The sequence below is a fragment of the Numenius arquata genome, chromosome 8, assembly GCF_964106895.1.
Source record: "Numenius arquata chromosome 8, bNumArq3.hap1.1, whole genome shotgun sequence".
In the NCBI taxonomy this organism is placed as follows: domain Eukaryota; kingdom Metazoa; phylum Chordata; class Aves; order Charadriiformes; family Scolopacidae; genus Numenius; species Numenius arquata.
The window spans coordinates 41,159,061-41,181,243 of NC_133583.1; the positions used below are offsets into that span (position 1 = coordinate 41,159,061).

Consider the following 22,183-nt stretch of genomic DNA (forward strand, 5'->3'; position numbering starts at 1 on the left):
AAATACTGTCAAGAAAATGACAGTGACAGAATTGTCACTGTGATCACCAGTTTTAATATTGTAATTGTATTTATGTTAGTATTTGTCATACTAATAATGTATCTGCAAGGAAGGCTGTTTTTAATCAGCATTAGTTAGAAACACACATGCACTTAATAAAGCATGTATGTACTTGAGTTTACAATTCCATTAAACTCTTTCATATTTGGGGGGCTTTATGAATGGCTGCTGTAAACTGAATGGGTTTTTTTTTCGCCAGCTAGGGGGAAATATCTATATTTAATTTTAAGCTATTGATTATGTGTTAGGTTTCTTCAGTTGCTGTGCACTTAGTGAGATCTCAGTTTCCCAGAGACTTCCATGAGCAAGATGATACAAGTGTAACAGTCAAAGCGTTTGTCTGATACGGCAAAGTAGTTTTTCACATTAAATATATCTTATAATATGCTATTACAGAGTACCTCTACGGTGAATGCTGCTTTTATAGAAACCGAGACAAAAGTAGAACATGAACAGAGCATTTGTAAGTCTATATTTAGTAGACAGTACTTATGAAATTATGACTGATTATTGAGGTCAGTAGAACTGCTCAGATCCACTAATAAGCAACTCAATTTCCAGCCCCCTCTGGTCAAGGTGTTTGTTAACACAGACACAATATTTCTATTCTGTGGGAGGGTAAAATTCCCATTGGATTTTTATTAAATGATTGTCTTTTTGTAGTGCTTTCATTTGTGGGCAATTGATGACTTGAAATAAAATGCAGAAAAAAAAAAGAGCTCAGAGAAGCCTGTGTAAGTAACTGCAGTTTCTACCAGCAAAACCCCAGTTACAGCCGGTACTTACTTGCTTTCTCGATAAGAAAAATCTGATTTTGCGAGCCCGTATATGTGAACACGTTCAGGCACAGGGATAGGAATAGCACCGCAAATGACCTCTGCCAGCTTTTACAAGGACAATCTCTCCGTAAAGCCCATGGGGAAAGATTCAAATGCACAACCAGGACGTTCGTCAACACCTCCAGCGTTTGGAGACCTCCAAGAAATGACGTGCCCTTAACGTGTTTCGCAGGTCCCCGGTTCTTCTGGGGATTCAGGCTGGGCAGCGACTGAGGCGAGAGCACGGAGCGTCTCCCCGGCCCGGCCCGGCCCCGCTCCGCTCCCGGTAGCGGCCCCTCGCCGCCTGCCCCGCCTTTCTCCTGCGCCTCCTCGGCCGGCGCCCGGCGGGAGGCCGTATCGGGGCCGCCCCCCGCGGCCGGAAAAGCCACCGCTGGGTCGGAGAGAGGACCGAGCAGGGGAAAGGGGCGGGCCGGCCGGCCCCCTCTTGCCGCTTTCCCGCTGCCCTTCTCAGAGGGAGCGGGGTGCCGGGGAGGAGAGACAGCGTGGGACTGCCGGTGAGCAGGGCCGCCCGAGAGAAGCTGCTGTAGCTCCAGAGCGCTTTGGTTAAACTGACGCCAGTGAGTCCTCAAAGCGTGGCTACTGCGAGCTTTTTGAAAACCTAACGTGCTTGATGGAGTACCTACAGCAGCTATAAAGCAAACTAAAATCCGATGAAGCGCCTTGTAGCTGCTGCTTTTCATCCAAGTATTTCTGAATTACTTATACCACTCTTAAGCCTTTTTGCCTTAATGAGCAGAGGTAAACTATGGCTTATTTTATCTAGGAGCCACACCAGCCATGTTCCTCTTATCTTTTATTTGCTTCTTAATGTTGTGTGAATTTTACTTTCTTATTTTCTTTCTTCATTATGTGCATAGGAGATGGCTGTATGGTAACTTACAGTAAACGTGCTGATCTGTAGCTGGATTTGTGTGTTGAGGTAACAAACTATGTTGGTTTTAGGTCAGCTTGCAACTTTGGGTTCTTTATGTAGATAAAAGTTTGCAAGGTTGGGGCCTTAAAGATGATATGCAGAGCAGCTGCCCAACAGAAAGTTAAATAATCAAAGTAAACAACTGAGCAGGGCAAAATCCTTGCCTTGTGGGATATATGGAAAAAAGACAAACGTATCATATTTCTTTTTAAGGTTGCTTATCCCTCTACTAAAAGAAAATGTATCTTTGAAAGGGAGTAAATGCTTTAAAATCATGCTGCAACTTTGTACCAACTTGTGCTTTGAGGAAGAAAGTTCTGGTTTGTTTGGTTTTGGGTTGTGTGTGGAGGTCCTTCACTGCCCTGCCCCCCCCCCCCCCCCGCAACTGCACCAGAAGATAATTAAATAATTATTTAATATGCAACTCTGAGGCCTGTGGAAGTGCACGTCTGAGGGAGCAAAGGAAGCTGCAGGGTTAGTGCTTCATTACAACTTCATGCACTTCAGCTGAAGTGTAGGGTCTTATGGGCTTAGCCTGGGAAGCAGTGTGAAATGTGTGCCTGAAGTAAAGAATCCTCTTATAAATGTTTCCTTTAGCGTGTGTGTACTGTTTCTTCTTTCAGACAAACCTCCTCTGATCCTGGGTATGATAAAGGTTAATACTGTTAGATGCAGGGCAAACAGAAGAGGTTACAATATAATATAAGTTGTCTTACTATAAGTAGAAAGGCAGTGGGAATTTTACTCAGACTTAGTCACAGTAACACTGTTACAGTGTTAACTGACTGTAAGGTAAGTACTTACACTTAAACTGTTATAAAAATTAATTTTGAGGCACAAAAGCCTTGAAGTTCTCTTTGGATGTTTCCTGAGTAGAAAGACCAAGAGCTTGAGGTATGTTTTGTCATATTGTGGATGTGGGGTGTATGTTTGTATTTAAAAGTGACGAGTTATTGTGAATGTGAACATTACTTGTCTTCTGCCCTTGCTCAATCCAACTATTGTGATATGTCCACATTTAAATAAGCAAGGGAAGTTATCCCAAGCTCTTATTCTAAACTCAGAAGGAATGTGACTCTTGTCCAGCAAGGCTGTCCACTTTTGCTTTGTAAAAGTATATTTCTGAAGAGATATGGCATAAACACCTTCTGTTGATACAGCTTCTGTTAAAAAGCTTTTGACAGCTTTTTCATTTTCTACTTGCCCTCTTGTCTGATGGTGCTCAGGAGAAAAGTTCTGGCTATGATAGTTTTTGTACCTTTGAATTGGCAAGAAGTTTGCATTGCCCCTCCTCGTCTCCTCTTCCTTTCTGAAACCAGTTTTAGATTTCATACTCTGCAGCTAATACAATTCTATTAAACAGCTGAAAAGATAATTTCTGTGAAGAGATCCTGGGTTTGTGTGTGAAAATTGAGCTTTTGAGGAATTGGGCTACCAGGAAGCTGCTGGTATCTGCAGGGACTGTAGGATTTTTTTCAACACATGAAGGGAGTAGCTTGGTTGGTTCAGCCTTTTAAGGATTCTGTTCCCAAAGTTATACCACTCATTTTTTCCCCAACCATTTCTTATTCTTTCCTCCTCCTTCTTTAGGAGGAGATGAGTCCTGAATTAATGGGATGATAAATTCCAACTGTTCAGATAAGTGTAGTTGTATCGCTTTGAAACTTTACAGAAGCTGGTAGCAATTATTATGAGCAGCCCTGTATCTGCCTTGCCAGGCAACCTCTTGAGGTTAAGCCACAGATAATTACTCTGGCCTTTAACTGTTAATGTTTGAATTATCACAGAGGTGTTCTTGTCTTGTCATGGTCCGTCCATCATAAGTATGAAGAATCGTGGCTACTTCATCTCCATTCATAATAACTGAAATGTTTTTTTCTAGTTCAGTTTTCCAGGAATATCTGTTGTAGGTTGTCAGGTTTTTTTGCTGCCTCTTATTTAAAATAAGTGTTCTTCATCCCACTCCTGTTGGATAACTGGCCGTGCATGAAGTACCTTTGGGATCCCTGTTCTGATTTTTTCTACATGACTTTTCTCCAAATTTCTGGTGGGTGGTATGCACTGTGAGTTCCCAAAAAAGGGTGCTCTAACAAAAAAGCCCTATTTCTGTCTTGAGTTCTGACCTGCCCAACAAACATATAAAATAACTTGGTAGTATGGCTCAAGAAATGCTTGGCTGATTACTCAGATTACTTTAGAAGTCAGCTGTCAGTATTGAGTAATCTTTGTATGAAACTGAATTTTACAGTTATAATGAAGTTCCATATGAAATAAATATTAATGGATGTTCCGATTACTCAGCTTCCTTGGAAAAGCTTAACTTCTTTCTAAAGCATTTTGCCCAAGTTTGGCAAGGTTAATGAGAAGATGACTATCACTCTGTATTTTTTGGCATTCTGTTAATTAGAGGACTGTATTATAAATGGCTTCAAGTACACAATTCTCTCCTGCCCTCCCTCTGCCCCAAGAATTATATGATATTTGAAACACTATTGGTATTGCAGGTGATGATGAAGTTTCTTTGAATAAACTTGTTCTGAAGCTTTCTTTCCTGCCAGGGGGTGTGAGTTATGTATTATACTGAAGATTTAAGTAAGGAGTGTGAGGGATGGAATAATAAATTTGCAGTCATGCTTCAAATTAATGCGTGTTGAAGTATTTTTCTATACTAAATAAAGGTATAAAACATAATGGTTTGAATAACTGTCTTATACTGTAATGATGTAGTATGTGCTAGTGCCTAATCTATTTGTAGGGAAAGGGCTCCTGAATCTTATGCTGTCTATGGTCACATTTACCACACTGAAAAGCCTATGCATAGTACAAGACTAAATAAAGTAATCAGTGCTATGTGATTGTGTTCTGACTAAGGAGCTAATATACTCTGCATTGCATCCTTGTAACGTTGACCAGGGCATTTACTGATACGTGCTACTGCGTTGTGTACACCTGGCGTGCAGGCAGGATGGGGGAAGATTATATGTACTCTCAGGCCCTTGATTAATGCAAGCATTTCAGTGTAATGCATTTATCTTGGAAAACAAGTCATTGGATAGCGCAGAAATCCATGAACTCCTTGTTGTTCTTCCAGGCTGTTCATATGATAGTAAGTTAATAAAACCACTGGAGAATTGCCAGTTAAAAAATGCTGCAAGAATTAGCTTGCCTTTTTTTTTTTTTTTTTTAAAACATAATTATGATTCAGTTCTGAAAATTATTCTTATTCCCCTTCACTACAGGGAACTTGACTGTCTGCTAATTTGTAGGCTGTCACCAATGAGTTGGTGTATTTCAGAGGGTTAGAAGTAAGCCACTATGGCCAAAGCTTCTTAATACAATTTCAAAGCAAAGTCTATCAAGGAGGACAGATCTAGAGTATTTTCAAATGCTATAGGTAATAACAGGCTGTTCCACAGCTTACTCACCTCAAAACTTGAGTTATCATAGCTTTTCATTTTGAGTCTAGCTTTAGTGGCAATAACTGGTGATTTAAGGTTTTGACGCAGTTATGTTGATCTTATCTAGAAAAGACGGTCTTGAAGACATTTGCTGATTCATCTTTATTGGAACACAAATTAACTGTTTTTTTTTTTAATTCAGCCATGTTTTTGGGAGGAGGAGAATAATAGAGTGAGTGACAGCCCTGTAAGATGTGAAAGCTTTGATCAGTCTCTCGGATCCTTCTTGATACAGGTGGAAAACTGTTTTTATTTTTACTTTAATTCTTTTGTGGTGAGGTTAAGCATGATTGACACATCACACTTCAGCTTTCCTGAGCATAACCTCTCTGTAACAAATCCTTTGCATGCCATTAATCCTAACGCTTTTTGTTTGGGATTTACTTTTGTATATAGTTGGGAGATTTAGTTGTCTTCCTCTCTTTTTCTTGCAAAGAGGAGTATCAGAAAAAAGTCACATATTCTACCGTTTATTGTACGTTCCCATATTACAAACTGTAATAAGTGAACCTGTACCTCTGTGTGTGATTAGTTAAACTTTTAAAGCTAGCTCTAATTCTAAATAACTATTCTGCATTGTGGTATATATGACATGCTGAATGTCTAAAAATGCAGTCATTCCTGACAACATCATTTGAAGGGAAATAACGCTATTGTGGCTGTAGAATTCTAGTCAAAGAAAAGAGGAAACCATGTAATTTTTCAGAAGAAGAGGTATCTGTTTTCTGTTGGAGTGACTTTTGTGTTGGTGTCAGCCTGCTGGTGGGTAACCGTTGTTGTTTGGTTAAGTTTTTTGCTTAGCGAAACAGATGATCTGTTGTGCAAATATTTGGTAGAGGATGGATATAATTGCTTATTGACCTTCAGCTGAGTATGAAGATACTTTTTTTTTTTTTGTCCGTTCTCAGAATTGCATATCATTGAATCTAGGTATCTTCCTTAGGTGGATGTTTTTAATATTGTTCATTTTCTGGAGTACTAATGATATGTGCTCAGCTTTCCAGACTAACTCACTTTTTCCTTCTCTTGACCAGACCCTCATATTCATGAGGGCATGACATACTCTTTCATGTTCTTGTAACAGGTACTTTTTTTAGAGCTAAAGGAGACATCTTAACCTGCTTATATGAGGAAGTTTGGGCATCTCTTGGATTTCCCCGCTTCTTTCCCATATATTCAGATTTTGTGTCCTTGTCTTTCTTGCTCGTTATGGTTGGTATGAGGCTTGTTGTGAACAGATCTTGAACATGCATAGAGAAGACCACTTTTCTACAGTTAACCCTGTTTAAAAAAAAAATAAAAAAATGTTTTTTTACAAAAGGTGCTCTTCAGTACAAAACTTCTTTCAGATTTTGGCCTTTTTCATTCTTTTAATCTCTGCTGCTGCTTCTTTCTCTTCTGTCAGCTTTTGAGTCAGTTGAGTCTGCCAAAGAATATTTCTTGTTTCATTTTAAATCCCTACCACATCCTCTGCTGCTTAAACTAGAGTACTAACCTACTCTTTTTCTTGTCTCTGCGGTATGCAGCCTTATCTCTTATGGCAGCAACTTGTTTTGAAGACTTCACTGATACATATAAAAGCTGCTTTAATGCCACCGTTATACTGAACCTTAGTTTTTAGCTTTCTGTAGGCTTCCTTAACTTATGAATAAAATCATGTTTAGATTTGTGACAGTTCGGAGAAGTACTGGAACTGGAAGGAAAGGCTTACTTTAACTAGAAGTTAAAGATATTATCATAATGTTATCTTGAATATATGTGAGGAGGAGTTCAGTGTTGTTTTTTTCTAGTTCCTGAAATGTAACGGTTTAACCCCCTCTCCCCTCTGATTTTCTTCTGTTTACGGGTGTGAAGTTGCTGACGAGCTCTTATGTTGAAGTACAAATCTAGCATTGTCCAGCATATTGTGGATTTTTAGCACTGAATGTATGAGAACTTTGGAAAAGTTAATATTGGTGACAGAGTGTGTAAGACTGATGTATGTGCCTTGTCTTCATTTGACTGCTTTTTAGGAATCGGAGTTCAGTGTGAAATGGCTCTGTGCCTTCCTTATCTTCATGTCCATGCGTGCTGTCAGGGAACTTCATAACCTGATACTTCTTATCACTTCATGCAAAATGGGCATGGCTCTTCCAGAAGGCAGACCTACTTGCCTCCTATATGTTCCACTAGAGCTGATAAACTTCCTTTCAATCCTTAGGCCCACAAAGTGGGTTATCTCTCCTCTCCTGGCCTTTTGGACATGCAAATGCTTTTCTTGTTGGCTAAGGCTTTCTGTGAACAAGGATAGAGCTGTAAAGCTTGCATGCTGCCGAGTAACAAAACAATTACCACGGCTTTTCTGAAAACAGTATTGTGACAGAGCAAAACAGTGTATGATGAATGCTGGGATTAGGGGTTCATATAGCTGTTTCAGGCTCTTCAGTCCTACTACCTGACATGCTTTTCATGTATACTGTTCCCTTAACAAGAGTGTGACAAGCAGTGATACTGTTTCCCTAACTGTCTGGCGGTCCAATATCCAAAAGGAAGAGTTAAAACGAAAAGTCTTGTGCTTGTCTGCAACAGATGTATATTTCATTTGTCTAGATCTTGATACTAACTTCCCACTCTTTTACATGTATAAGTCTATTTCTGACACTTGGCAACTTTAGTTTCCCTGCAGAAAGAAGACCTTGTTACCTGGAAATTATTTGTCATATGGGAAGAAACAGACACGAGTTGTGGAAACAAAAGGCAGGCTGTAATGATGCACAACTTGGAGCTATGACTGGACTCAATACTAGCTGTGTAGTTCCTCAGTACTGTGTGCCTTTATAAACCAATGAAAATGTGTTTTAAGATCCATCTGTCCTGTGCAGATGTTTAAGGGACTTGCTTTTTTTCTTTTTTTTTTTTTTGAGAGAGGGAGAGAATGGGAGAGTTGTAAGCAAAAGAAATTTAAAAGTGTTGTCAAAATGCACTGAGAGAAATAATCCACCCAGTGGAATGAAGGATCCATCTGCTGTCTATACTCTTGATGGCCTGAAACATGATATCTGTGAACATTCTTGCAAAGTCTAGCAGTTGTCAGAAGCATTCGTTACTCTTAGCTCCTACAGATGAGAATGGTGTCTTCTCATTCATGCTTGTGTTTTAAACATGTTTTAAGTTTTGGTATTCAACTGACTCTTCTGAAGATGAGCAGTAACCTGTAATATAAATATTTATTGTATTTAATTGCCTTTAACTTTTACTTTATATAGATGGAGGTGCCTAGCCTTGCCTTTGCTGTTTGGATGTTTATTTGCTTCTATGCATCAGTGGATGGCTATCCCAGTGGAAAAGTAAGAGAAGCCTGCACTAGCATGATACCCTGTCACGGTAGCTCTCCACAGCTGTCACCTGAGCACACCATTACAGTGAATGCGACTGAATTTAAACCGGGGGACAACATAGAAGGTACTGTGTCACTTATAGCTGAAGAGTTTAATTTGTTTCTTTGTGTTGTACCATGTTTTTACTCAGCTCTACTAGATCTGTCTGAGCAGCTGAACCTTGTTCAGGTGATCCTTTAAGCAGTCATTTGGTACTTGTAAAATGAGCTTCTGGTCATCACTGTTAAAATATTTCATTCTTCCTCTGGAGAATATTTCAACTTCCTTTTATTTTCCTTCTTGCTTCAGTTCATCTGTTTGGACCTGATTTTGAAGGATTTTTCATACAAGCCCGGGATGCAGAACGCCTGGATAGCCCTGCAGTTGGTTCTTTCGTGTTAGTTGACCGTCGACTTTCTCAGCTTCTGACATGTGGCCGTACCAAGGTATAGTCTAGTGTCTTATAACGGGACATCAGGTACCGAGGTGTTTGTCCTAGACTGTCATAGGACAGAGCTAAACTATGTAATCTTCTTTTGAGCTCAGTAAATCTCTCAGGAAATTGGTCTAACTTGGAGTGTAGAGGCATGGCTCACTGCAACTCTTTCAGACGATTCTTATGAGCCATTTAAACTATTCTGGTGGTAGATGGCTATTGACTGCTGCAGGGAGATGCAGCATTTGTAACATGAGTTTACTTGTGCACAAAGAATGTAGTGTATTCTTACTTATTGTACTTAATATTAAAAAGAGGAAGGCATCCTCTGTTTGTATTGAAGAGGAAAGTTATCAGTTAAGGACAGCGAAAATGTCTTACAGTAAGGAAACTTTACTTATTCTTGAAAACAGACTACAATAGGCTATTATCTTTAGTGTTGCTCTGTCAGTTACTGTTAATGGAGTCGTCTTAGTAAGAGGTTAGATCACGATCTTCAATATCCGTTTTTGATAAATTGATTCTTCCTCGAGCAATCGATGTGAACCCTGACTAGTGCTTCAGCAACCTGCTTGAACTTTATGAACATATACGGTGTCATCTGAGCTGGTGTGGACAAAGCTCTCAATCTGCCTAGATGGGGGTTTTGTGTGTGGTTTTTTTGTTGGTTTTTTTCCTCTCCACTTCTACCACCTGCCCTTCCTCCCCCGGTGGTGTCCAATTAATGCATTCATCAGTGCTGTAAAGCCATGGGGATGTCTGGGATGTGCCCTTTGTGCTCTGAGGACTTAGTTCAATGCTGTGTCTGATCTGTTTATCTTGTGCAAATAACTCTCTGACCCCAAGACTGCTTTTGGGTTTTATCCTCTGAAGTACTAGTTCTCTTCTCTCCATGCAGTCATTGCACTGTCCCTTCATGCTCTTACTATCAAAAAACGGAGCATTATCACACCGTTTCTGCATTAATGCTGCAGGAACCTCTGTCTCGTCACTGGAGTCTTCTGAATGAAAGCCCTCTAGTTGTTCCTTTTAGCCTTAAAGTTTGTTTGTATGTCTAAGTTTCAGTGGTAGACTTCACATGAGTTGATCGTAACTGGGGAAAAGCCAGGTGGATTAGGTCAGTGCAGTGTAACAATGTGGTGTCTGTTTAGGATTTAGACTGTGTTAACTCAAGTGTCCTTGGTGCATATCCACTGTGTAACTCTTGATGTGTGTGTGTTTTCAGAATTCGGCTGTGAGTCACACAAGTAAAGCAAAAAAGAAACACATAAAAGTTTATTGGATTGCTCCTGGAGATGCACCAAAACGCGTACAGTTTCTGTAAGTAAATCTAGTATTAGTTCTAGTTTATTAAAATTTCTGGTGAACTGCTGACTTCTCATGCCTGTAATATATAGTGTTAAGAATCTCTTTCTGTGCTTGTACCTAACAAAATGGTATATATGCTGTCCTGTTACACTGCTAGCTTTTGGGGATCTAGTGGATCAAATCTATGCAATTCTTTCTGAGGCTGTAATCTGTGCCACAGGCATGAATGTTCCAGTAATATGTTTTAAAATTATTTTTCCACTGCAATTTCAGATATTTTCCTACTTTAATCCCTAAAGTGGTAGAGCTCTGCATAAAGATGGGTGTTTTACAAATAAGTTGAACAAACTGTAGAAGCTTTTCCTTTTTCTTTTTTGAAAGTAAGTCAGCTGTTGATGTACACAGTAATGATTCTGTGTAATGTTTTTTAAGAGCCACAGTTGTGAAAAAATACAAGACTTTCTGGGTGAAGATTCCTGGTCCCATCATTTCTCAACCTAATGCACCATCCCCAACGACACTCTTGCATGTAACATCGGAGGCTGTATCAGCTTCACACCCAATTTCCTACTTATCAAAACCAGTAAGTAAATATAAACCTAAATAATGCTATCTTTCATGCTTGTAGTCCATGGAATTTAATGAAATCACATTGATTCAGCCTATTGACAGAGAGACATGATGGATAAGTAACTTAGACATAGATATTAGAGACCAAGACGTGCTGTGTTAGTCAAGTTGCCTGAACTCATGTGGGTTAAATGTTGTCACACCACACACAGGTCAAAAAGTTGATAGAACATTTAGAAAATATTATGCATACCTGGGAAGAGAGAGGGGAAAAGACTTGCTCGTCTCAACTAATAACTTCCTATTTAGTGACTGTAGGCTCAGAAACTTCCTTCTGTGAGTTAATCTGTGTTACTGACTTGATTACTGGCTCTGAATGGATTGGGCAAGCATCACTATTTGATCCAGAATAAGTGTGACTTATTAAAGTGTGACTTGGATTGCTTGGTAATCCCAGTATTTTCTCATTGCCTATCAGTGGAGTTGCTACTTTAAAAAGGAAAAACTGATCTTCCCTTCATTTCTCCCTCGTCCTACAGCTGACGCTACCTCTCTAAAAATTAAACCACAGGAAGTTTCTCTAAAGTTTTTATTTTCTTCTCGAAGTTATTCTATTATATTGTCTCTAAAGTGAAAATTCAACTTGAGTAAAAGTACAGCTTGGAACTCGCCACCATTTTACCTACTAGTCCTGGGGTAATTGTAGAGATGGGTTAAGAGATCGGTATGTAGACATGGACAGTGTTTCTTTGCTTGTATGCTATCTTCTAGAATGGGATAGAAGGGAAGGAAGAAGAGGGAAACTTGTTGCTTATGGCTTGTTTGTTTGCTTGTCTAGTTTAATGCATCAGGTTGCGGAAATAAGAAGTTCTGCATTAGGAACCCTTCCAACTGTGATCCTGAAGGTGCTTCCTGTTTTTTTCTGTCCTTCCACCAAGAGAAGAGCTCAGTATTTATTGAAATGAGTGGTCCAAGTGAAGGATATTTAGCATTTGCATTGTCCAATGACCAGTGGATGGTGAGTGTCCTATTCTAGTTCTTTAGTTCCTTTTGTGATCTTAGTAAAGTTTGAATGGTACTCTAGCAAAACATGCATATGGAAAACTGAAATGCTGCTAGATGTCACACAAAGTGACTTCTCCCTCATAATGCTGAAGCACAGGACTGACTATTTGCAGTAGAATTTCCCTGTGGATACCTGTCTTAGCAGAATCCAACCTGTCTGATTGTGCAGTAGCTGACTGGAATTCCCAGTTAGATCAATCTTTCTTTGTTACCTAACTAAAAACCCTTACCTGTCAGAAGCTGAGTTGCTGTGCTTTCTGAAAAACATTTGTGTTTCATCACTGTACAGGCGTGAGTCCAATCTTAAAAAGTGTTGGGAGATCTTTTTTCTAACTGATGTTAAAGTGAAGGGATGATGCTGTTGACAAATGCATAAGTAAACTAACTGTTGCACAAAGGAGATTCATGTCCCTAGTGCAAGAACACTTGGTTCTTAACAATCTTTTTCTTTATAGCTGTGAGGAAAACCACAGCTGTAGACTATGGTTTTAACTAAAGAGGGTTTTTAAATAACATCAGCATCCATCTCTGTCTCTTCCGATTAATTTAGTAAATTCTAAATAATTGAAGAAACTTCAGATAATATGGTTGTTACCCTGGGAGGGGGAGAGTATAAATCAAAATGTGCCTTACTACGTGTCATCTGTTTGACTTAATGTAGTTCCTCTGTAATAGTGAAGTGTTTGAAAGCTGGGAAATAATAGCTTGACAACTAGAGAAATATTTCTTGTGTCTCGTTGCATATATTAAATCAAAGAGCTTTTAGAGACTGCCAGTAGTGGTATTTATTGGGCTATAAATAGCTTTTGTGGTTTTTTTTTTTCTTTAAACTCTCCAGGGTGATGATGATGCATATCTGTGCATTAATGAGGACCACCATGTTCACGTAAGCACTGCCTATCTGAAGGGGCGAAGTCCTCCTGTTTTGGATTCAGAGGTACATTTGAAAACAACTAAAACACTTCCACAAATGTAGATTTGAAGTAATGAATGGTATGCTGCTGCTTTGTGCTTTTATTTTGCACAGCGGCTGTAAATAGTAAGGTGGATCCATAATTCTTTAAAGTGAGATTGGCTGGGCTCTTACTTCCTAGTAAATGTTACCTTTAGAGGTCTAAATTTAACTTTTAAAAATAAGTTACGTGATAGGAGCTTCCTCTGTTAAGGAATTTTGTACCCGTTATTATTCTGTCCCTTTGCTAGGGCTGCAGTTGCAATTGATATATCTTGTGTTAAAGTTTGGAAGGAAAGGGGAGATTGTTGCTATGAGCTGGAAAAATTTGTGATAATAAGTCCAACCCTTAAGTTGCTGTGTTGACTTACTGACAGTTGGTATGCAAGAGATTTTTATTCCCCACACCCCTTGGCCTCCTATTGTTGCCTTCTTTCTTTGTGCACCAGTGACACATGTTTTGCAGGGTTACTCTTAAGCCAATTACTCTGCCAGTTTGGAAAAACTCGGTATTAAATGTCTCCCGTTTCACAGAATGCCCTCGAAGATGTGTCATGGAGGCTTGTGGATGGTGTTCTTCAGTGTTCTTTTAGAAGGAGTATTCGTCTTCCTGCTTATAAAGGAAGATTTAATCTGGATGCCAGTTACTACATCTTCCTGGCAGATGGGGAAGCTAGTGAAGGTAAAAGACTTGCATATGGCTGCTTTTCTTTGAACAGCTCTAAATGAGTTACTAATCCTGATGTAAGATATGGCTTAGCTGAGAATTAGTATCTGAACTAAGGTTTCCAAGTTTGATGCACTTAGTCCAGTCATTCTTACTGACTTTCTGTATCATGGGTTTGATTTTTGGAATTTATAGTAAACTTACTTGTATATGTGTGTTGTATGCCCACTTGATGCTGGGAACTGTTAGCTTCTTGACTACATCTTTTTGAAACGGAGACTAGCATCAAAGGGAATTATTCTTCATGTCTTGTGTGTGTAGGGGTGAGTTGATTCTTGTACATTAAGTATGCAAGACAGTTTAGATGACATCTTAGATTCTTACTATATTGTTTGTCAGAAACTTTGTATGATTATGCTCAGTGGTCACAACAGGGCTTGCATTCATAAATAGGGAGTGGGCACGCTTATGAGCGCAGTGGCTTTCATCAGCCATAAATTAACCACTTTATGTCAATGCTTAGGGGGACAAATATACAAACATCGTCGTCAGCCTCTGATCACCAATGGAATTTACAATGTCACAGGCCTTCCTCGGGATATTGGAGGTTCCCGGTCCCCACGACTTATCAAGGCTCATGGTAAGCTGCAAATGCTGTTTTTGTCTTCCAGTTCTAGACTGGCTGAGACTGGAGAGTTAAGTTTTCCTCATTATTGCAGAGTAGGTATTTCCTCTTATCTTTCTGGCGCTCATGTGATACATGCACTGTTGGCTAGCAAGATCTGAGACTACGAAGACAGAATAAAGTTATTAATAATTTTTCATTTCAAGAACAGTGTTACAAGATTTTTTTGCCCAGGAAAATCAACATGCATTTGCCTTTTCTCTTAAATTTATAATTAGGACTTGTTTCTGTTACATCTTTCTCTCTGGTTTAATTTATTCCAGTTACATTATTGGTTTAATTCTATTTGAAACGAGAAACCCCTCAACTGACAGTGCAGAGCCATTGAAGTTAATGAGAATTTTTTTCTCTCACGGTACTGGTTTTTATAGCAAGCCCTTGAAAGAACTCATTCTTTATCAAACAAATTGTAAGAAATTTCACCTTTCATCCTCTGACATCTAAGTTGGTGGCAGAACAGCATCTCTCACCCATATATACTGGCTGTACTGGCATATATGAAATGCATAGGAGTCAGAGCTGCTCTGTCGTGCTGTGTGGGCGTAGTATGATTATCTTTTATATGGATGTTCCTGCCCTCCAGCAAGATAAATGCTATAAATTTATAGTCTAAACAAGGTGATTAAAAACTTATCACTGGAAAATTCTGACAATATGTGTATGGACTAAACTATTACAGTCTTTGAAGCTGTGCTCACATGCAGCTAAATTACTGATGTTTACCTTGTATTTTTTTCAATTTTCAGGAGCGCTAATGTTTGTTGCTTGGATTACCACAGTTAGTATTGGTGTTATTGTTGCACGATTCTTCAAACCTGTCTGGTCTCATTCATTCCTGTTTGGAAAGGAGATGTGGTTTCAGGTGGGCAAAATCTCCCCATATCTCTAGCCATATTTTCTAGCTTTATTGTAAGCAGAATTATAAACCTACTAGATCCAAGAAATAGGAGATTAAACTTGGTGTGATTTTTATCTATCTTTAATCTTGTAATATGGAACAATTACAAATCAGAAGTTCACTTACTTTACTAGTAAAAGCAAAGTCTAAAGAGAACTAGAACACTAAGAACATCTTTAACTATTGATCTGTTAAATGTTTTTTAATGGTGAATTAAGAAAGCTGTAGAATTTCTAAAAGCAAACTTACCTTTTCTAGGTGCATCGTACGCTTATGTTGACCACAGTCATCCTTACAAGCATTTCTTTTGTGTTGCCTTTTATATACCGAGGAGGTTGGAGCCAAGTAAGTGTGTGCTTTTGTTTTGTTTAACTCAAATGTCAAGGCTGGACCAAGTGAATGAGAAGGAGGTCCACTGATGACTAACATGTTTCAGCTATTGCTGAGGAAATTGCTGGGAAAACTGTCCTTAAATAGGCTGACTTCAAATCCTAGCAACACAGAAGAGGAAAGTTGCCTTCTTTAACTACAATTGAAAAACGTCAGTACTCTCCTTTCTTCCTCTTTCTCCCAAATAAAGTCCTTGCTCACAGTTTACTTGGGTACTAAATCAGTCATCTTCCCATTTCTTTAGAGAGTTTGAATTTGGTAAGGAAGTGAGGATGGGACAGCTGACTTATTAACGTGATAAACCTGCTGGGAATAAGTGTTGTTATCAACTTGGACTCGAGTAACTGTATCCAGTGACTAAGTTTAGTCTGGAACATTAGATAGATTGTGTACCTGTTGCTGTCACCTGTATGGTATTTGGTGCAAGGTGATATCAGAAGCCTAGGAAGTATCTGAATTAAAGGCAAGAGAAGAATGTGGTCACAGGTATGAGCTAGGAAAACTGAATAACATGTTTTAGGGTTAAGATTAGATAGGGTGAGAGGGAAGGCGGGATACCAGTGCTGGGAAAAGTTACGAAACAGGTCTCTCCTGAAGACAGAGGGCTGAGGATGAACCTTCATACTTCTACAGTCATATTGCCCTCTGCTCTTCAGCTGGTAAAATTCCTCAATACAGCAAAAAGGTAGGGCAAACCCTGGGCAGACTTACCAGTGTTTCATGCTGCCAAGGAGAACAATCTCCATTCAGCTGCAGGGCAGCTTGCTGTAGCCTGTCGCCCTGCCAGTCAAAACACAGTGCTGCTCCACCATTGTAACTTACTAATATGAGCATAAAGAAAATTATCAACTTTTCTGTATTTTTTTTCTGTATCTTTTATATAGATATGATATTAAAGAAAAATGTCCTGTGTTTAGCAAGCAGGTTTTCATCCCTATCTTGGCTGTACCGTGATGGCTCTTACTATTTTTCAACCACTTATGGCAGGTTTCAGACCATCTCGTCATGCACCAAGGTACTTGGAACTAACTCATTAAGTTATAGCCACAAATTAAATATGTCTGTTTATTAAAAAAAAATTTTTTTACACTGAAAAGATATCTTTAAAGTAGATAACAATATTCTTTTTTTTTTAATTTTATTTTCTCCCCAAACTATGTAATCAATAAAATCCTTTTCATTGTTTTTGTAGGAGGCAATTGTTTAACTGGTTTCACTGGAGTACTGGTACAACAGCTAGAATACTAGCTGGTGAGTAGGAGTAATGGTTGTAACACCCTTTTAAGTAATTTAAAATAACTTTGTTCATTTTCTGGGCTATTGTTCATCTCAGTCATCCACGGATATGCAGTCCAGGCATCTCCGAAGGTTCTTTTTCTTGCTATCTACCTTCTGGTAAGTCTTAAGTGGCCATCAGGTACAGCTTTAGGGAGAAAAAGTGACTACGTAAAACCACAGAGGTTACAGAAAAATCTGTTCTTGAGTAATTTCTTTTTGTCTTGGAAGACTTGAGGATAGTGTCCTTACAGTTACGTAGTTCAATGTTATTTAATGGAGGAGGGGAAACTCACTCGCAGAACCAGAAGCTGGGCTTAATTCTATTAGTAGTGACAAGTTTCCACAGGCAGCTTAAGCACAAATGTTGTGGTGACTGTGGTCTTGTTGGTAGAGCCACAAACACTATTGCTTGGGTGACTGGGATGTGGTAGGGCACTGAGGAGGATGAAAACGATCTTGGCTGCCTTCTTTCCTCCCTGCCTTCCCTCTCACACTGCAATAAAACCTTTTAGGTTCATGGAGATCTTTAACCTCATTCCCCAAGCAGTTATAGGCAGTTCGTGGGAAATCTATTGCCAAAGGTGTTGAGAGCATTTATTTATTTATTTTTTAATTACCCTGACACAGCACTCTTAGTGTCTTATCTTGTTTTTACTGACTAGTGGTGACTATGTTCTTGGGAATGGATCTACCAGCACTTGACCTACCAGACCCATGGGACACCTATACAATGATTGGTTTTGTAGCTTGGCATGTCGGTACTGATGTTCTTCTGGAAGTACACAGCTACTGTCTCGTACGTAAAGGTACAAACCAAACAAAACTCCTGTAGCTACCTTGCTTGCTGAGGATTGTGCAAAAAAAAAAGTAAATAATGTAACAGAGTAGATTGAATTTCAGGAGGCGTTCTTTGGCCTCTAACTTGGAAGCTGACAGGGAGTAACTTTTGAGTAGTTGTGTCATATCTTCTGTAAAAACTAATATGGGAGTAAACCAGTTTTTAAGACTAAAGGGTTCTAGAAAAAAATGGTTTTGTGCCATTACTCAAACCACAGTTCATAGGGGCAGACTGAAATGCATAAGTATTTTCCAAGAATCTATCACTGTCCAGTTTGTGGCCCCTTACCACAAAGACATTTAGGGGCTGGAGCGGGTCCAGAGAAGGGCAACGAAGCTGGTAAGGGGTCTGGAGAATAAGTCTTATGAGGAGAGGCTGAGGGAGCTGGTGTTGTTCAGACTGGAGAAAGGGAGGCTTAGGGGACACCTTATCATTCTCTACAACTACCTGAAAGGAGGTTGTAGAGAGGCAGGGGTCGGTCTCTTCTCCCAAGTCACGGGTGATAGGACAAGAGGAAATGGCCTCAAGCTGCGCCAGGGGAGGTTCAGATTGGATATTAGGAAAAATTTTTACACTGAAAGGGTTATTAAGCATTGGAATGGGCTGCCCAGAGAAGTGGTTGAGGCACCATCCCTGGAGGTATTTAAAAGATGGGTAGACATAGTGCTTAGTGACACGGTTTAGTGATGGTTTTTTATCGGTTAGGTTGATGGTTAGAGTAGATGATCTTAAAGGTCTCTTCCAACCTAGACAATTCTATGATTCTATGATCCCAGATGGGTAGGTAAAGTTCAGGTTAACTCATGCAGATTTAGTCTGCATTTTATTGTGACTAAGTGCTGTATGAATGTCTGTTACTGCACGAGCGAAATAATCAGAAACGTGAGCACAAATGCTTGCAGTTTTGAATGAACAGGGGAATGAAAGTGAAATCCTGACTCCCAATAAGCCTAGTGAGGAGACTGGTAGTAACTTCTTTGGAAATCCTTACCTTTGCTGGCTGGTGTCACTGAGAGAATGTGACTGTGCGCATGTAAATGGCTTTTATCTAAGGCAGAGATGAGACATCTGCAGAATTCAAGAAGCATGATTAGTTAAGAGGCTGTCTAAGGTGGCTCATGGAGAAGGAGTGATTATAAAAGATGTGAATTTAAATTTAACTGCAGTAATTACTTCTAGAAATAGAGAAATGAACCTGAAATGTTTGAACAATGAACGTTCTTGTGTTGGCTAATGGAAAATACTTCTTAATAAAATCTAGTTATCTTAAGATGAAAAGGAAAAGATTTTATATCAAACAAATGTTTTGTTCAGCTCAAAACTCAGTGTTTTGATGAGTCATTCTAGCAAAAGAGACAAAATGTTTTGCCCCTTCAGTGTCCAGAAGTTACTTTTTGTAGGTCAGCTCCAGAATAACTTTTAATTCGTGTAATACAGCTCATAAAATGTCAAATGAGACTTCCAAGTCCTTTTCAAATTTGATGCTGTGTAAGACTTAGTTACTTAGTCTCAGGTTCAAGACTTCTGCAGTGTAAAAATGGAAAAAGAAAGCCCTTTCTCTTAAGAGCAGACAACTTATTTTTCCCCCCCCTTCCCACTAACAGTTGAAGTGATAGAGGATGACAGAGTACAGATACTGCAGTCACTCACTTCTGCAGAAGCAGAGGTAAGTCACAATTTTGTAAATAACTACTTTGAGATGGGATGATTATTTAAACCAATAAAAAGACCGACACTTCTATGGCTTTTCTTCTCTTCTCTTGCAGGGTCGTCTGTTTAAACAGATTGTGTTAACCATCTATGTCTGTGGAAATGCAGTATTTCTCATTGCCTTCCTGGCAGCAATCAACCAAATATGAAATAAGTCATTGAGAATTTTGTGATGAAAAACTGTCCAGTTGAAAAAACCTGCAAGGCATGCTTTCTATTACAAACTTTCCCTCAACGTCTCCCTGAAGATGTAACTGAAGAATAATGGCACATGTGCATCATGCTCAGTGTTAGGGATAACTTGAATTCAAATCTGTAGAAGGATGCTGCAGTCTTGCAAAAGCTGTCTTCTGATGGGACTTTTAATGGGAGTCTTTGCCTAAGTAAGGAATTAAGTCTCCATTTTTTTAAGTGCAGTAATTAACTTGATTGAAGCTTATAGGTTAAGAAGACTGAGATGTGCTGAAAATGCTGTTTTGATAGTCGGTTCCCTAAACCTTTTGTGAATATTATTGGGAAAACTGGAAAGACTGATCTGGAATTTTATCATGTCTGTTCACTCTACTGTGTTCTAATGGCATGTGATGTGACAACTTCCGGCTCGTGACAGTTTTGTGCATTAAAAAAAACAAACCACAACTTAGTGAAAAACTGTCACAAACACAGGCTGATGCATGAGCTAAACACTGTTGTCTGTCTTTGCAGTTAAATGCAAAAAATACTCTCTGCTCTAAGAGCAGTTCACTTACACAAGTACGTGGGTTTGGGAACCTCAGTACTTCAGCAGTGCCACCATTTGCCTTGCTCAAAATACTGTTCTGTCCCGTCCCCCTCAGTGCTTCTAAACCATGAAGAGAAAACATGTTTGCAATATAAGTGCATTAAAACTAATTGTACTTCTCCAAAATTCAAGTAGGAAGAACCTATCTGTATGTATGGATTTCTGTCTTTGGTTGCTTGTGGTTTCTGAATTACTTTTTTTTTTTTTTTTTGTGGGTAAGATGGATTTATGTCACTTGATGCTTAAATGGAAGTGAAAATATTTGATCAGGAATGTTGCAGTTTTATTTGTACTATTGAGCAAAATGTAGATCAGGAGTTGGTTTGACTTCAGGAAAAGCAACTTCTGTTAATGTTAAGTGAGTATCCTTTGAGCCGGCATAACTAGGAGACAGAACTGTCTTTATAAGAATATGGGAGTGCATTTTTTTTAGTCAACAAACGATTTATCTAAATATATGAACTAGATACAGGGAATGGAAAGAGACTATATGGTTTAACTTTTTTGGTTCATGACTTGCCTGAATATGGAAATGGCATCTTGGAAATGAACCCTTAAGTCATTCAGCATAGTGCTTTGCATTTGTATTTTTTTTTGCAGCTCTGAACAGTTTGCTTCCACACTTCTTCATTTTTGACACTGAGAAGTATTGATTTTTAGTTGTTAATCCTTCAAAATATATCTTCAGCCTAGGGCTACTAAGGCTAGCTGGGAATAAAGGTATTGGAGTATTGGATAGAGTAGTAAATAGTGAGGCCTGGCTTGGTACAGACGGTTAGAGCAACGTCTTTCTACTTCCTGATGGCCAGCCCTAACATACTCGTACGTGTGGCTCAGGTAGTGGTTCTTTCCATTTACTAAAACTGCCTGTTTCTGTCTCTTCCTCCAGCTCCCCAAATCCACAATGTTGCCCACTGCAGGGACAAGTCATATTCAGAGAACTACAAGTTTATAGTTGGTGATCATCTTCTTGGATGCTCAAATATCTGATTTAGTGATAAGAACATTTATAGAGCTGGGATTAATCCCCTTGTCAGTGACAGCAGCAGAATGCAAGTGAGTGTGAGTTGATTCAACTCCCTTCCTCCTGGAAGCAGGAAAAGTCATGTGCAGTTTGGGAAAGGGGGACTATGAAGAAATATGGTGAAATCCAGGCTGAAGCACAAGAAGTGTATGGCTAATTGTGTGGGTTTGTGGGTTTTTTAGAGAACTCTGGTCTCAAAAGCCTGGGAATCACAGACCCATCTAGTGTTAAAGTTCTGGGGGACTCTTTCGTGTACCATGAGTTTATAGAAGAAAATCTCTCAACCTAGGCACAATTGATGCCTTTTTAATTTAAAAAATCAATGCAGAATTCTTTCTGTAATAGGATAGCTGTACTGTGTGTTGTTTCATTTTCATGTGACAATGAACACAGGGTTTTTAAAACACGAATGTAAATATCTTAATAAAAGTTTTTGTCCCTTTTAGTAAGGTGAAAACACTATCAAATAGAAATTAGAAAATAATAGCCTTTCCTTGGAGAGGAAAGAAATGGATTGTCTGTTTTCTTTGTAGATGTTGTTTTTTAAATTAAAGCTATCTAAATGCTTCCTGGAGAACCTCTTGTGAAATTGAATGTTAAAATAGTTTGTCTCTGTAGTGCAGAGTTTTGTTTCCTCAAGAAGAAAAAAAGGCCCTTGCTCCACATCTGATACAGCTTTAAATTTGGCAAAATTGTCAGTTGCTCTTTGGATAACTTGTTCCTTCCCAGTGCTATCAATGTTGCATAATATATGTAAGGCCTTACCTGCAGTATTGTGACTTATTTGATGGAAAGACTTGTTAATTTTGTGCAATGTTTGTTCACGCCACCACCTCTGTCCTCTTCCCGCATCACTAGTAAGAGGAAGCAAAGTGTCATTGTATTCTATATTCTAGTGACTTTGAAAATTTCCTTTGGAATGAAAAAAAAAAAGTCTATGAAAGTGTTTGGTATC

General features: G+C 39.0%; 1 protein-coding gene across 2 annotated transcripts; it reads left to right on the top strand.

Moving 5' to 3' along the window:
* The first annotated feature begins 1,210 nt into the window (after positions 1 to 1,210).
* Positions 1,211 to 21,813, top strand: FRRS1 (ferric chelate reductase 1). Of its 2 annotated transcripts, XM_074151805.1 has the most exons (17): positions 1,358 to 1,456; positions 5,413 to 5,505; positions 8,516 to 8,711; positions 8,936 to 9,072; positions 10,288 to 10,382; positions 10,803 to 10,953; positions 11,779 to 11,958; positions 12,844 to 12,942; positions 13,492 to 13,639; positions 14,148 to 14,264; positions 15,056 to 15,171; positions 15,466 to 15,552; positions 16,515 to 16,612; positions 16,790 to 16,848; positions 17,538 to 17,681; positions 19,318 to 19,379; positions 19,480 to 21,803. In XM_074151805.1, exons 3-17 carry the CDS (start codon positions 8,516 to 8,518, stop codon positions 19,570 to 19,572), a joined length of 1,782 nt encoding a protein of 593 aa, XP_074007906.1. In that variant the 5' UTR covers positions 1,358 to 1,456; positions 5,413 to 5,505; the 3' UTR covers positions 19,573 to 21,803. The 2 variants fall into 2 exon arrangements, with proteins under 2 accessions (XP_074007905.1, XP_074007906.1); XM_074151804.1 differs by lacking the exon at positions 5,413 to 5,505 and having other exon boundaries at positions 1,211 to 1,456; positions 19,480 to 21,813.
* Positions 21,814 to 22,183: the final 370 nt, after the last annotated feature.

Bases quoted from the DNA above. Each gene is read 5' to 3' on its own strand.
- FRRS1 (XM_074151804.1), top strand. From the start codon at position 8,516: ATGGAGGTGCCTAGCCTTGCCTTTGCTGTTTGGATGTTTATTTGCTTC. The intron at 10,383-10,802 runs GTAAGTAAATCT...ATGTTTTTTAAG, and splicing joins CCAAAACGCGTACAGTTTCT to AGCCACAGTTGTGAAAAAAT. The intron at 19,380-19,479 runs GTAAGTCACAAT...CTTCTCTTGCAG, and splicing joins TCACTTCTGCAGAAGCAGAG to GGTCGTCTGTTTAAACAGAT.